Source organism: Silurus aristotelis, assembly GCF_946808225.1.
Source record: "Silurus aristotelis genome assembly, chromosome: 17".
Lineage (NCBI taxonomy): Eukaryota > Metazoa > Chordata > Actinopteri > Siluriformes > Siluridae > Silurus > Silurus aristotelis.
In genome coordinates, this window is record NC_139590.1 from 24,182,374 (window position 1) to 24,198,278 (window position 15,905).

At 41.2% G+C, this 15,905-nt stretch overlaps 1 protein-coding gene across 1 annotated transcript in view; it reads left to right on the forward strand.

Annotated features, from left to right (window-relative positions):
- The first annotated feature begins 445 nt into the window (after window positions 1-445).
- The window catches only part of xylt1 (xylosyltransferase I), a 58,574-nt gene continuing 43,114 nt past the window's right edge, over window positions 446-15,905 (forward strand). Inside the window, exon 1 of the mRNA XM_083566487.1 lies at window positions 446-1,027. Coding sequence (XP_083422613.1) covers window positions 743-1,027 — 285 coding nt within the window. The 5' untranslated portion in view covers window positions 446-742. The remainder of the gene's footprint in view (window positions 1,028-15,905) is intronic.

Genomic DNA, 15,905 nt, shown 5'->3' on the forward strand with positions numbered 1-15,905 from the left:
CATACCCCTTGACGAATGTGTGGTTGCACCAATGTAAGGAATCTGCTCGTTCCCGGGGCTCCACTGATAAACACAGCTTCACGAGAGGTTCACGAGACCACATACTAAATGCAAAAAAATGTGCACAATTAAATTTTTGTTGGAAGAAACGACGACAAGCTGTTCTTTTTTTTTTTTTCTTTTTTTTTTAAACAAACACGCTTGAAAACAGAATCTGGAGGGGAAACGACTGTGACAGAAAACCCAATGTAAATATTTACTGATATTAAAAATGTTATTACTTTTAAAAAGTGTTGGAAATAAATCTGTTAAAAACAGGCTGCCTTGTGAACACGCTGTTGGGTGAAATAAGTAATACAAATCTATGGCTAAAATATTACTGCACGCAATGCATACATTTCTGGAAGTATTAAAACAGAAGATTTTGGAGTGACTGGTGGATGGATAACTTTAGTGACTGGTGGATGGAGAAGTTTGCACCCCTCTAGATGTAATGGTTTGCTTTTGCACAATCTGGCAACCCGTCAGCCCAGTCGCTGTCCGCCCTTCTCCCCTCCTTTAGTGTGCGTGCGTGTGTGTCTGTTTCTCAGTGCGCGCGCTGACTCCACACACGCGCATATCCCAGTGTCGGTGGCGCACGGCGGTGCTGCTCGGCTCGGCTCGGCCGCTTCACACGGACGCTCGCGCACCGGGTCAGGGGGAGGAAACCGACAAGCCACAGGGAGATCAAAGCCAAGCAGCAATGATGGTCGGCGGGCCGTGCGCGCGCAAATCGGCTCGCCGCTCGCGCTCCGCGCTGATCGCCGCGCTCACCGTGCTGCTCGTGCAGACGCTTATCGTGTGGAACTTCAGCAGCCTGGATTCCGGGGACGCCGGGGAGAACGGAGGAGGAGGTGGAGGTGCTGGAGGCGGAGGCGCGGGCAGGGAGAAGAGAGACCGGCTCGGATTGAACAAAGCGTACGGTGAATATCCGAGAAACCGGAGGCAGCAGCTCGGGAAAGCGACCCTGCGCCACAAGCGGCAACCGGTAAGAAGGAGACAACGGAATTCCTGTCATGATGGAGTGAAGAACACCGGGCACATCAGCCTCGCGCCGTTCTCTCTCTCTCTCTCTTTCTCTCTCTCTCTCTCTCTCTCTCTGTTCTTGAGGCCGGGCCGCGATGGGTTTTTGGGGGAGACGATCTGTAGGTTATGCGTCAGTGCGTTTACTCGCTCTAGACTGCGTGATGAGGTCGCGTCATCTCGAGACAGTGCTGGAGTCTGCATGCTGTCCACATCACCAACATCATCTCTCTCTCTCTTACACACACACAAACACACACCAACCTTCACAAACCATCAGAATTAAACACCCACTTAAAAAATCTTTCCTGATATAAGGGTTCGCTTTGGAACCAACTGTTACCAGCAACCTGCTGCAGTGGGATCTCTTCATTCTGTAATCCAAGGTACCTCGTGGGTTCTTTTACCTTTCAAAATCTTAGATGCTTTGGTCACATTAGAAACATCTGCAGGAACTTGTTGGAGATTGTTTGGTGTACAATACACATAAATACATATACTAGCGAAAAAGAGGGTTCCTCAAGGGTTCTTTTTGGGTTTATTGGCTAATTCAGGCTTCCATGCTACTTGGATTAGAACCCTTTTTGATAGAAATTTCTGTTATAGCGATTATGTATGCATTAACTTGATAAGTGTGTGGATTAACCCAGAGGTTCCTGTAAAACTGAGCTACCATGCCAGGGTCTTAATCCAAGCAGAACCCTTTCTAGAAGACAAGAACCCAAAATTATGCAATGGTTCCTTGCAAATTGTGTCCAACACAGTTAAGATAAACGTTGATGTTCTGACCGGTTCACAGGCTCTAGAGTTTGAAGAGCACCACTGGAGAAAATGGTTCACTTGGTGATCCAGAGTTCTTAGGGACCAGAAATGTGAAGGTCTGGAATCAGAATTTTTTGACGGATGACAGTTAATGATTAAACAACAAACAAAAAAATCTAAACCTTTAGGCGAATTTTCTAAATCAATGCTTAATGAACAAAAGCACCTTAAAAAAAAAACCAGTAAATAATACTTATAGCATGTATATGTAGTGCAATACAATAACCAGAACATCGTATGTGAAAATAAATAAATAAATAAATAAATAATGAAAAAAAAAAAAATATATATATATATATAGTTTGTTTTAATGTAATATTTTAAAAACTTTACAAATTTTAAACATAAAATCAGCGGAGGTTGCATTAAGAGCGATATAAAATTGTATCGCGATAGAGATAATATATTGTATCAGCGACCTCTAACGCTGCAGGTAGTAACTTCACATTTTCTCAGATTTCTGTGCTTTTTGTAAATACTGATTAAATATATATTTGTATTTATTACACATTTTATTAAAATATCTTTAAATCAGAGAAGTTTAAAGCCCATGTGAGCTCTACAGTGCGCTGGAGATGAGACAGTGAGTAAACGCTTGCGGTTGCTGATTAAATAGTTCTCTGTGTGAAGAGGTGCGTGTCGGTTAAACAGGTAAAAATTGGCTTAGGTGACATTCAGGCATCGTCCTGTAATTACCGGCGCTAATTATCGTGTAGTATGATGCGTACATGGCGTCCTGTGGGCTGCGGAGGAGACGACTTTCAACATCAGAGATCGTAAAATGTCACCAGGACACAGACATGATGACAGAGTGAAGGATAAATAACAGTAATAGGTAACAGTAAATTCATTTAGCCCATGACGTGAATTAACTGTAGAAAGAAAATGAAGGAGCTGCAGAGGTGAAGTCTTTTCCACAGAGCAGAGCAGAGCAGCGCTGGTGTTTTTCCAGTCGGAAAATAAAAACAGTATAAACGTCTCACCTCCTGGAGGATGCCTGAGGAATTGTTACAGGTTTGTGATGTATTTGTGTCGTTTGTGATAATTAGAATAAACTCAGGCTTGGAGAGATCTCTCACCCTACTGAGTGTAAACACTAATATTCGGAGCAACAGGACGCCGGTTGTTCGGTGTTTACGAAAAGTTTCAGTGAATGTTTTCACTGTTTGAGAGCTCAAAGACTTCATTCAGGTACGGACGTTCAAGCCGGCACGGCACGCGGAAAAAACACCGTCCTGGGTTTAGTCCAATTCATTAGAAACAAGGAGTTGTTCAGGAAAACGCTGTGATACTGAATTCTGAATTCAGAACCTTAATAACAAATTCACCTATAATGGAAAAACACACACACACACACACACACACATACAAACACAGACACACACCGAGTCAAAATTAGAAACCTACCTAAAAAATGGAAGAACATTCGGATCTTATAAATATTTGGATAGTTGGTTTTCCCAACCTTCTGCAGTATGAGCTTCTTATCCTGTTCATCCATACACTTAAAGGTTCCTCATGGGTTCTCCTTCTTTCCAAATTGGTGGATGCTTTAGGCCCACTAGAAACATCTGCAGGAAATTAGGTTTCTACCCTATTAATAAAGAAGCTCTTGAAAAAGGGGGTCCCTCAGCGTTTCACTGGGGGTTCTTTAGATTAAGGATTCTAACCTTCCATAAATTCAGAACACTTGACTTGACTTGAACACTTGATTCCTCTAAAAACAATTACAGGATCTCATTGAAATTAGAAACAACCTGTTGGAGTTTGTATTATATACACTAGACATTAATACACATACTGTAGGAAAAGAGGCTTCCTCAGGGTTTCTCTAAGGGTTCAGTGGATAATTATGGATTCCCAGCTCCCAAAACTGGTGCTACCTGGATTAAGACTTTGCTCTGATTGTGTGCTTTTTTGCCTCAGTAGATGTTGGCTGAACTTCAGGATAATTGCTCAGAATGTACTGAGGTAGTGATGTGATTCTGAATCGGAAGTTAATATGTAAAAGCGCTGTGAAAGATCCTGCTGGACGGATCTGGAAGACGTGACGACCTCTCAGCTGACCTTTCCTTCTTGTCATCCATGACCAGGTTTTAATACGCTCTCTCGATTCTCTCTCTCTCCGTCTAGATCTGCTTTCCTGTCTCTCCTTTTCAACTCTCTCGTTCTCCGTCCTGTCACCTCTGGTGAAGCTTCTCGTTCTGGTTTTTATATTGCACTAGCTGGCATTTGTTTTCACTTATACTTAGGAAAATGTTGGAAAAAGCAGTAGGATTAGCGCTGAGATCCATCACGGCTCCCACAATTCCCTTCATTACGCCTGAGTCCAGGAATTACACAACAGGACGATTCTGAAGCTATTGTTGGATATGAAATGTGATTTCAGGAGAAACGAATGTGTTTGTAGCCTCTGAGAATCACAGGAGAGATGAAGGATAACATTTCAGTTCAAAGTGTTTTTTTCTTTAATGGTTAACAATTTTTGCTTTCAACAGGAACTTGTAGCGTTCTGCTGCTGTGTGTGTGTGTGTGTGTGTGTGTGTGTGTTATTCATTTTACAGTGAGATAAAAATTAAACTGATCTTTGAGGTGATGTTTAAACCTCTTAACTGGAAATGTTTAGCTAGATTCAGTTATTTTGGGTTTGGTGGTGTTGATACACTATATGGCCAACAGTTTGTGGACATGTAACCATAAGTTTGATATGTGCTGTTTAAACATCTCTTTCCACATTGAGTCTGTTATAATTACCTCCACTCTTCTGGGAAGATGTTCTGCTAGATGTTGTGGATATTTTGGAGATTGATTCAGGAGGAGACCTGGGGTGCAGTCAGTGTTCACATTCATCCCAAAGCTGTTCAGTAGGGTTTGAGGTCTATAGCAGATGATCCTCCACTCATGAATCATGCTACTATATCTAAAGATGTCCTACACAATTGTATGCCTGCCACTTTGTGTAACAGTTTGGGGAAGAAGTCTGTATGTGAGAGCGCAGCAGGTCCTCATGGTGCCTGTGTTCTTCTTGTTCTCAGACTTTGTTGTGGTCAGAATCTCAGACTCGATCTGTCCGCTTTGTTCATGCTGACGGTGGAGGACAGGTGCTGCCTCGGATTTCTTTTTGATCTTTGTCTATTTTTTTTTCATAGCTATTCTTCTCTCTCTCTTCTTCTGTCCTTCTCTTTCTCTCTCTCTCTCTCTCTCTCTCTCTCTCTCTCTCTCTCTCTCTCTCTCTCTCTCTCTCTCTCTCTCTCTCTCTCTCTCTCTCTCTCTCTCTCTCTCTCTCTCTCTCTCTCTCTCTCTCTCTCTCTCTCTCTCTCTCTCTCTCTCTCTCTCTCTCTCTCTCTCTCTCTGCTGTGCTTTTAGCTAAGAAAAATCCCAGTAAAATTTTCTTATGTATAACATAAAATCTCTGGCTTGTCCTTCATTCTGGTTTTTTTTGTTGCTTTGTTCTTCAGCTCACATGCGCCCCTTTAACCCGAATGTGGTTTTAAGTTCCTCCTCTGAGCACATGCAGTGGTTTCATTTCAATTCGAGAGGAAGTTCTCTGAGCTTTTGTGAGTGGTGGGTTTTCCTGCCATGTCGTGTTTATCCGTTTGAAGATGTTTGAGATTGAAGGAGAAGTTGATTTGAAGAAGCGTCCTTGCGGGCATGTCGCGGGAATTTCCTGACAGACTCCAACACAAATGCCGGTGATAAAAGTTGCACGTCAGCGTTAAAACCGTGAGCGTAAAAGTAACATAGTGTACAGTAGAAGTCATTTTTTTAACATTCCCCTATTTCTAAATGTAATGGAAACTCTCACAGGAAAACGCTGTAACCTTTAAAATCTTAAGTCGTAACTCAGAATCTTTAGTTACTCGATTTCCAAATCAGTGTTTTTTTTCTACCTTGTTCAACTGCTTGCCTTGTGAACCGTTGTGTTCAGAATATCTACCCCAGGATTGTACATGTTTTCTCCTCATTTGGTACCCAGGTGTTGGCACATATGTCCCAAGTCCTTTTCATTATTCTGTTAAAGCTTTATTAGCCAGAGACGGATATTACTGGCTAGACTGCAATCTGACAGACACCCAAATGTTCCAAAGTCTTTGCCGAAAGAATTAGCTTAAAGACGAAATCCTCCACATCTGGCTAAAACTCCAGTTAACACACAGCGTGGGTGTGTGTGTGTGTGTGTGTGTGCCAGGCTGCCGTTGGTAAAGACACGTTTTATACTCCACTGGCAGAGACGACGTTCCTGGCATTTCCTGAACAGTGCTGTAAAATGGCTTCGTAGACGCCCTGTGTCAGCTATTTTGTGTGAACAATTTGCTAATGGCAAACCTTCTCAGATACACTAAATAGACACCGAATGTTTCCACACACAATTGTATTGGACGTCTCTGGATGGGAGACCCAAGGAGATCCAAACCTGTTCCAGCATGACAATAGTCCTTTGGAAAATGCCAGCTCCATGAAGATCTGCTTTCCATGGGTTGCTGTAGAAGATATTGAGTGGCCTGCTGTAGAGCTCCAACCCTATTGAACATCTTTGGGATGAACTGGAACAGAATCCCACCTTACTTTTAGCACAAAAATCTCCATAAGCACACCCCAAAACCTAGTGGAACATCTTCACAGAAGGGTGGAAGTTAATATGAGAGCAAGTGTGGAATGGGATGTTTAAAAAGAGTCATATACCAATCTTCTGGTCAGGTCTCCCCAAACTGTTGTGTATAATCATACATCAGTAAACACTTTGAAGCTAAGATTATTGGGTTCACAAGAGTGACTGTGTGTCCACTAAGGAGGAGAATAAAATGGTTTGTCTTTAACTTTAGGACTCAAACAAAGAATGTGTTCCAAAGGTGACAAAAACACAAAGAACCCTCTGAAGAACCCTTTTATTCTAGGAGCATAGTTCTAACAATGTCCCACATACTTCAGTCTTCCTGTTAAAGGACAAGAATTCCTGCCATTTTTCTCTACAATCACTATAAAAGAAAGAAGTAACTGGGATTATTGCTATATTTCAGATAATTGTCATATTTATCTATACTGTATACAGTCCATCAAATCTTCTACATGAGCAGCTTATTTTCACCATTTACACTCCACACACAGGTTAATATCATGTCTAATCAGTGATCATGTGTTAGATTTATGGATCGAGTCTCCAGTGTCAGTGCTTCGTAACATTCAGAAGTAAAGCAATGATTTGGCTTTGTAAAGGGATAAAAAGTATGATGTAGCACGACGTGTAATACACAAAACACCCAAAGGATGTGTGGTATTAAGAGAAGAATTAACATCAGGGTGGTAACGGTGATTCTGCCTCGTTACACCACACTGCAGTCAATTATTACCATATAACAGCACGTTCCTGAGTGTTTCATTACTCAAATATTTGCATTTACGAATGTTAGGAATCAATTTAGCACTAATGGAAGAGAAATGTTCACTGAATAGAAGACTCGAGCCAATTCAGGTGCTGAGTTTAAGACATAAGTGGCCTTTTGGTATCAGATCTGGTTGGATTTTTAACCCTTTCAGAGGTGGCGTGTGAGTTACAGGTGTATTGTGTGCTTGTTTTTATCATTTTCTTTCTGATTCTCTTAGAATTTAATGCAAATAAATGTTAAGTATTATTGATTCCTTGCTGCTGCTGTAGATGCTTTGCTTGTAGATGAGAATTAGCTCGTTATCTCACCACTGAATCGTGTGCAGTGACTGAGCCGGTGGCTCAGAGACAGGAACGCTCAGGGGAGATGGAACAATTCACACACACACACACACACCTGCCTGTCGGACTGACTCATTCTTTGCTAGCATGACTGTGTTTTATATTTTACTGCTGCAAAAATATATAATCTGAGATCACAAATATCGGTATTACTGTTGATTTGAAGAAGTTTATGTCCTGTTTCGGGGATGAAAAATAAGTAACAGTGTTTGCACTGATGATGAGAACCATTTTGAACATGAAATCGACAGATTTGAACATCAGTCTATATTTTTTGGACGTAGTAGTGATGGTCCTGTTAGGGAATATCCTCTCTCTCCATTTATTTTTATTCAATTATTATTACCAACAGGGTTTTTTTTTTGTGATTAATTCATTTTAATGAGCTTGAAGGACTGCACTTGTGCTGTGAGATCTTCATGTTTGTTTTTACACCCTCAGCTGTTGTTTTTTTTTTTTTTTTTTTTTTTTTACAGATGAACATAAAATGGTTTGACAGATTAAAAAAGAAAGTTTGGTGTGTAAAGTGTGGATGATGTCCAGGCTGGGACGGGACGGGACGGTACGGGACGGGGCGTAACACGAGCCGTGTGATGGAATACGATCCTGAGTATCAGTTCCATATGGTGGCGTAGCGCTCGGCCCTCAGCAGGGCAGCATCTCATTAGTGTTTAGTGCATTAAAGGTGAGATGAGGAGCCACGGTAGGTGTACACGTGGCCTTGAGAGCAGCGACGTTGTGTATTAGGTGATGTTATTTTTATATTAGCAGGACCCCTAGGCCTGTTTGGAGGTGAGCGTCTGGGTTTTGTTTGTAAATGAAACACGTCCTGCTAGCGAGACCTCTAAAGACACAAGTGAGCTCTTTCATGTCCCTCCCCAGCTGTTGCGTAACAGCTCGAGCCGTCGCTCATCGATTTGTCTCTCCGTGCCGCGCTGATGGTTATCGCCGACATTTCCATGATGCGAGCTGCTAATGAGCTGGCCTCGACTGGAACGCTCGTTCTGTTTTTCCACAATGATTTCATCTGGTTTAAAGAGAGAGAGACAGAGAGAGAGAGAGAGAAAGCACACGTGCTGTGTTTATTGTGGATCACGAGGACACAAAGTGCGATGCTGTCGTGTTTTTTTTTCTCCGCTCTGGCAGCATCATGGAAAAGCCTTCAAATTGCCCAGCTGTCAGTTACGCTAGAGTGCCTTATTTCATTAGCGCTGTTGTTTTTGTTTTGTTTTCGTTTTACCTTCCGTAAACACGTCCATAAAAAGTGAAGTGATAATTGAGCGAGCTCTGCCTGTTGTGTCAGTGATGTACAGAACCATAATACACCATCCTAATAATCCCTTTCCACTATACACTGTTAGAAAGCACACTATCTAATATATCGATATAGATACACACAGGTGGTCCACCACTTACGATGGAGATGTGTTCTGATGACCCCACTGTAACTTGGATATATGGTAAGTTGAGACATGGCCTAGTCTACCCAGGAATCTTAAAGCATGGTGATCAGTGTGGAGTAGTAGTGTAGTGGACGAGCGCCGGTTTGTTTGGTTTGATTTTTTTGGTATCGATATCATCATCTTAAGTTTGAAAAATCCTGTCGATTAAAACATTAAAACGGCCAAAAAACGATCTTTTGATATATTTTTTTATGGTAAAAGTTAAAAATATAAATTTTTAGCAGAATAAAAACCCCTGATTTTATTCTTGGATTAGATGTTAAATTGTGCTGTGTGGAATGGGACTGTATTTAAACTGGCTGTGATTAATGTAATTAAAGGAAGTGTTGGTAGAGGTGTGTATGTAGAGTTTGGTAGGTGTGATGAGGTGATTATTTTGCTTGTATGTTGTCAGTATAAAATCTCCCTCTGAGTGATGTTCGCTCGCTCCAGTCCCTGATGTACAGTTTGATTTATATATGTAATCATTTCTCCATCGGCTGGCTCAGCTGTGTTTGCTTTGGATTGAATAAATGACACTTCCCTTATTAAATTAGAACAAAAATCGTATTATTTCTGAATTTGCGGCCAGTTCATTCTTCGTCTCTTATTACCGTCACTGTTTCTTTTTGTTTGGTCTGTTCGCAAATTCAGTTAGATCTGATCTTTTCATTCGAGTCCGATCAGAACGAGTTCAACGTCTCTGATCCTGATCCAATTACATTTTATTTGATAATAATTATGGTTGCCTTAAATTATTACCACAACAATATCATAATATTACTGCACATTTACAGCATTAAACCAAGGCGACTTACAATGATATCTTTTTTTATACTCTACAGCTTGGTAGTGCTGAGATTTAAACTCACAACCTTCCATTACAAACTCCAAACAATGAGCTACCACATCGCCACCACCCATAATGAGTTCTGGATCATGATTGGTCAGAAGGCGTTTTTCTGTATAGTTTATTATAACAGCATCTCTGACAGAAAATTACAGGGTTTATATGAAAGTTATGTGAAAAACTGACTGTGGAGATTCTTTACAAAAGAAATGACTTGCATACAAAAATATTCTGCTTAAAATAATGAATCATATAAATGATTATGTATTTTCATAAAATAATTTTATTTATAAGTATTTCGTTTTATTAGTATTAGATTGTATGGTGTGTGTGTGTGTGTGTGTGTGTGTGTGTGTGTGTGTGTGTGCTGTACACATCCCTCTACATTGGGCTGTTACTATGGAAACGATAGCATATCAGAACGAGCTCATTAATATAAACCTGCTGTTCACGTTACCCCTGAAAGTGCAAATATATCTTCCACATTTTCACCACATTTTCATCATTTTCAAGAACTGCACCTATAAGGCTCATTATTATTCTTTGATTTTATCCCTGTTTTTTATTAAGAGATTCACTGAGATGGAATATGGTGGTGAATATTTTCAGCCGTGATCATTATACACAAACCCATTGTGTGTGCTTGAATGATTACTTTTTTATTAAGTTTTATTGTTTATTGTATATAATGGCATGTCATTTGCAGGATTACTAAACCACTGTATGTTGAATATAGTGTGTAGCTGATCATCAGCAGGGTGTGTCTATTCAGGATAGGAATAAAAACACGTTTATGAGCCGTTTTAAATAGCTGGAAAAGGTGATTGCGAGCCAGGGTTTAGTGTGTGTGTGTGTGTGTGTGTGTGTGTGTGTGTGTGTGTGTGTTTGGGATGAAGTACAAATAAAGGCGCTGTGTAATGAAGCTCAATGCAGTCAGTGTGAGGTGTGCAGTGAGCGGTTGGAGTGCGTGTGTGTGTGTATGTGTGTATGTGTGTGTGTGTGTGTGTGTGTGTGCTGTGGTCTGCCATGTGGTATGAATGGGGTTTGTGTTACAGCTCAGTCAGAGATGGCAAAAGAAAATAAACTTTGCAGCTAACTGGACTGCTCCTTTTTTATGACTATGACCCAGACAGTGGGCACACACACACACACACACACACACACACACACACACACACACATTTCTCCCACTCTCTCTCTCGCTTATATTTCACCTCCACTCCTTTCGTGCCGAATCACCTCAAAAAACTGCATTAACATAAAATAAGTGCATCAAGCGGGAGAAAATGAATGAATGAAAGTGCATCAACTGTGATGTCATCATAGAGAAAGGGCCAGGGTGATGTCATCATAAAAGTGGCCATTTTATTGGCCACTACGTGGCCAATAAAATGCTAATTAATAAATGTATTATTTATATTGCGACTTTTACCTGGCCAAAGATGATAACACAGCATGAGCATTCTTTATTTCCCATGATTCATTGGTCTTATTAAAAATAGCTTAGAGAACAATTTAGCTCCGCCCACAATGCTTTTGTGCTAATTTGCATAATATACAAGAAACGTCTTTGTGCGTTGTTTTTAGACCAATCCTACGTTCAGTCTTGTATGTTAAAGACACGATTATAAGGGTGTCTACATGGTGTACGGTATGGCCTTATATGGTGTGTGGGTGGAGTCAAGTTTAAATGGGAGGAACATGGGAAACTGTAATAAATAATAAATGACTTTTTCTTTTTCCCAAAACTGCTTAAAAAGCTGATGATTTTATTTAAGACTGTTTGGGTTTCATGTTCTATTTGTTCATCCTGTCCCTGAAAAGCGCATGCAGAGAAAAATGTTTTTTATTTTTTATTTTTTTATGAGCCCTGACAAGTAAAATCATTATGTGCCTCTTGTACAGACGGTAAATACCCTGCGGCGTGTATTTAGGTGTTTAACTCGGCTGTCCGGCGTCCTGACGTGACATGACGTGTGGAAAAGACAATGCGACTACAGGTTCTTGGAGCTGTTCTTTAATTGATACTACTTCTGTCACGTCACTCTTCATTTGTTCTCTAACTCTTTCTCTCTGTCGATGTTTATCACGGAGCGTCAATCACTCACACACTCGAAGTCTGTCCTGCTAACTGTGTGTGTGTGTGTGTGTGTGTGTGTGTGTGTGTGTGTGTGTGTGTGTGTGTGGTTGTGATTAGCTGCAGTGTCGGAGATTTGCCATAAATAGTCCTAATTCATCATCATAATTAAAAGTGTTTTGTGGGTGGGGCTCAAACTGTGATGTCAAAATAAAATCCAGTTTTGAACCAGTTACATCCAATATGCAAAAATTTGCAAAATTACTACATTTTAGGCAAAAAAAATGATGAAGGTTTATAAACATTTAAGCTAGCTAACTAAAATATTTAATGAAGAACACATGGGGTAGTCATGGTGATAAATTCTTTGAGCTAGTCTGCAGTTAGCAAGCCACCTAGCTAATGATCTTAATTTGCATAATTGTGAATATTCATGCACTAGCATGAACCATAAAACTGTGTTAATGTCTTATAAAGGCCAGTTTGTGTTCTTCCAAACCTGGTAAGGGTCACTCACAAGAGCCTGCTGGGATTTGGGAATCATGTGGCCTGGAGAAGATTGAAATGGGAGCTCCTTCTCAGCGGTAATTGTGACTGATTCAAACGAGAGAGAGAGAGAGAGAGAGAGAGAGAGAGAGAGAGAGAGAGAGAGAGAGAGAGAGAGAGAGAGAGAGAGAGAGGGAATACTATGAATACTTGGCAATACAGTGAGAATTCCTACTGGGGCCCTGCATGTCATCCTGACTGGGATCAGGTTTTGCTAACACTTCCCCCAGTAGTCCACTAAAAAAGCTGTTAGACATTCAGTCTTTCTCATGAAGAAAAACGTAAACACACAGCGGGAAAGATTTATTCAGCTATTGTAGCACTTTTGTTCACTTTTTTAAAGGAATTGCCCCCTGATCCAGGGTCAGAGTGGGGGTGGGTCCGGAGTCTACAGGGGAACACTAGGGTGTGTGTGGAGAGAATACGCTTTGAATGAGACACCAGTTTATCACCATGGGGGACACCAGGGACCCATTCATTAACACCTCGAGGCAGTCTGCTATAGACAAACCTCCTAAGAGCCTAAAGGAAACATTCAAATCCACAATGAAACCCACATGGACAGGAGGAGAAAATAATGTTACTTGCTGTGATAAGCAGTGACAGCAATAGAGCTGGAAGAAGAACTAACGCTGTTCTCATGTTCGACCAGTGCAAATAGGAGACAGATGAAAACGAACCGTGAAAAAAACAAGAAAAAAACGGGCTGATTAGGAGCAAAACGTGTGAAAGACATTCAGAGAAACGTTCAGACACCAGACATGTTAGTGTTGGAGAAAGAAAAACACAATTTGTACAGTTTTTCCCCACTAAATCCCTGAAGTAATCCCCACAATCCCCCGGGCTTTGGGGCCATTTTTGCCGTAATGCAGTCCTGATGGAGACGTTTACTGTGCACTCTTCTTCACCTCAGACGCCAGTGTGGGCGTGTCTGCTGTAGCAGCATTTATTAACGTATTTACACTGGACTACAAATCTGTCGCCTGTCGCATGGTGGTTACTGTCATTGCTGAGGGAGTTGTAGTTGAACTGAATAAAGGCTTGTGGGAGGAGTTTAATGAGCTCACACCATGTGATTTTTATGGTCCTTTTTGCGATTGTTGCTTGTCAGACTGTAGGAACATGATCCCCATGTCACACTGTAGGGTTTCAGACTGAACAACAATCAAAAACTGACACACACAAGAAAAAGACTCGTCCGAAGTTTTACGTCATCGATCCTTGACACGTTCAAACCCACGTTTTCTTGCTACCTGAAACTGAAGCATCCATTTTGTTCATGACAGATAATGCCTTATTAATCGAAACGTCATACAAACACTCCTTTTCCCTCCGTAGCTCATTGAGTTTCTCTTCTTGCTGTGCCGTCCTCCTGACTCGCTTCCACATTTTCCCTGAGGTGGTTTGAAGTTGTTGCTTCATCAGGTTCAGCGCTCCTATCGGCTCTCGATTTGACGGTTCGTCGTAGGAGAAGCCACTGCCAGAATTTCACCAGCGATCAAAACCTAGATTTTAGCCTCAGATTATAGAAATGCTTTGGGATTTTCAAAGCCCGGCATAGTCCTGATTTTAATTCGTCTTATTTTCTGTAGACACTGACGCAGAAAAGAGCTGCCGGAATCTCGAAATGTCTTTTAATTCAGTTCTGTCCACTACATTGTGCATACCACATATAATGTGTAATTTCTAGTCCCTAAACATTGTGTTATTTATCAGAAACAGATTCATGATTTAGTCACGGACAAAATGGTGCAAATTAATGGTTTTTTTTTGTAGGGATTAGAGCTTAGGTGTGTTTCACGACCTGTACAATCACTTAATCGTGAAAACGTCGACCTGATTTTGATTTAAACTGTTTTTTTAATAATGATGAAGACAGAACGGATCGATTAATGCAGTCGCCAACTACCTCTGTCTCTCTCTTTCTCTCTCTGTCTCTTTCTCCCACTTAAACGTGCACTAAAAGCTCAGTATTGACAGAGTCGCCTGTATGAGCTGCACCTCCGACTACGCAGCATCGGTGTTAAGCAATCAATTATGAAAGTGATTTTTATCCCGAATACACACGCTCGCTCGTGAGCGCACACAGAGTGGCCTTTGAGTGACTCTAAGAGCCTCCGTGATGATCTTGAGCATGCTGAAAAGACTCCTTTGAGATGCTGGCATGGAGTAATGGCGATTGAAACGCTGCCAAATTATGAAGACAGACACTTTTCCCCTCCTTCCTCCTTCTTCCCTCCGCCCTCTTATCCATCGCAGAGTTAATAGAACGAGGCGAACAAATGGCCGTAATTAGCCGAGGAGATGTTATTTTTTCACCAATCGTCCCTAACTGCTTATTCCTAGGGTTGAAGTATTGCTTACTGTTAGCAAAGGGCTTCTGAAAGGAAAAAAATCTCACTTGTTTTTGAGTCACTTAACCGTGCTCACGGAAGTTTCCGGAAACATCTGCGACGGTGGTGGGTTTGTCCACAAAGCGCTTTTGTGCAGTTTTATAGCGCCACAAAAATGCCAGCATCGTTAGTGTAATTAAAGTCGTTATTGCAGTGACCTCGCCTTCTCCTCTCCTTCCTTCTTTCTCCCTCTCTTTTCTCTCTCTTGCTGTGAGGGTGTGTGCAGGATTAGCTGGTCTGATGGATAGGCCTGCGCGCTCTAAATGGTCCCCAGGGGTTCTGATGGCGCTGATGCTGGGTGAGGGAGAGGCTGTGGACACTGAGTACTACCAGTGAACACACACCGCTCCCACTCTCCCACACACAGACACAGACACACACACACACACACACACCTAACAGGTCTACTCACATTCCTCACTAAACACGTTACTATTTTTGGTTCTTTGTGATGATGTATGAAAGTCTGGTTAGTGCTAAAATTCCTATGGGTGTACAAACTTTTGCCTGTACTACACAGGGATATTTATGTCACATGGATATTAGATGTGTATATTAAGTACAACTCCTTCCACAAATCTCTGTGAACGACTGTTTAGTACAGATAACGTCTTTATAACGAGGCAGAGCAATAAATATAATCTCATAAAAATGTGTCAAAAAAACAAACAAAAAAACCCACCTTCTGACCAATCAGAATCCGGACTGATGATTCGGTGGGTTTCTATAATCAATTTAAACACGTCAAGTAGATCCAGTTACACGTAATTAAATTATATATAAATATGAATCACGTTAGAAAACAAGTCAGATTGAGGTTCACTAATATTACAGGAGGAGCTCTCACAGTGAAGACTTGGCAACCCGGCGTAACTTCTATAATAGAAACCCGAAAAATAGGTTATAATGTGTATAGCAGTCGAAAGGACACGTGTTCTGTAGACGTATAGACGTGTGTGTATATTTATACGGAAACATACTGCATTAT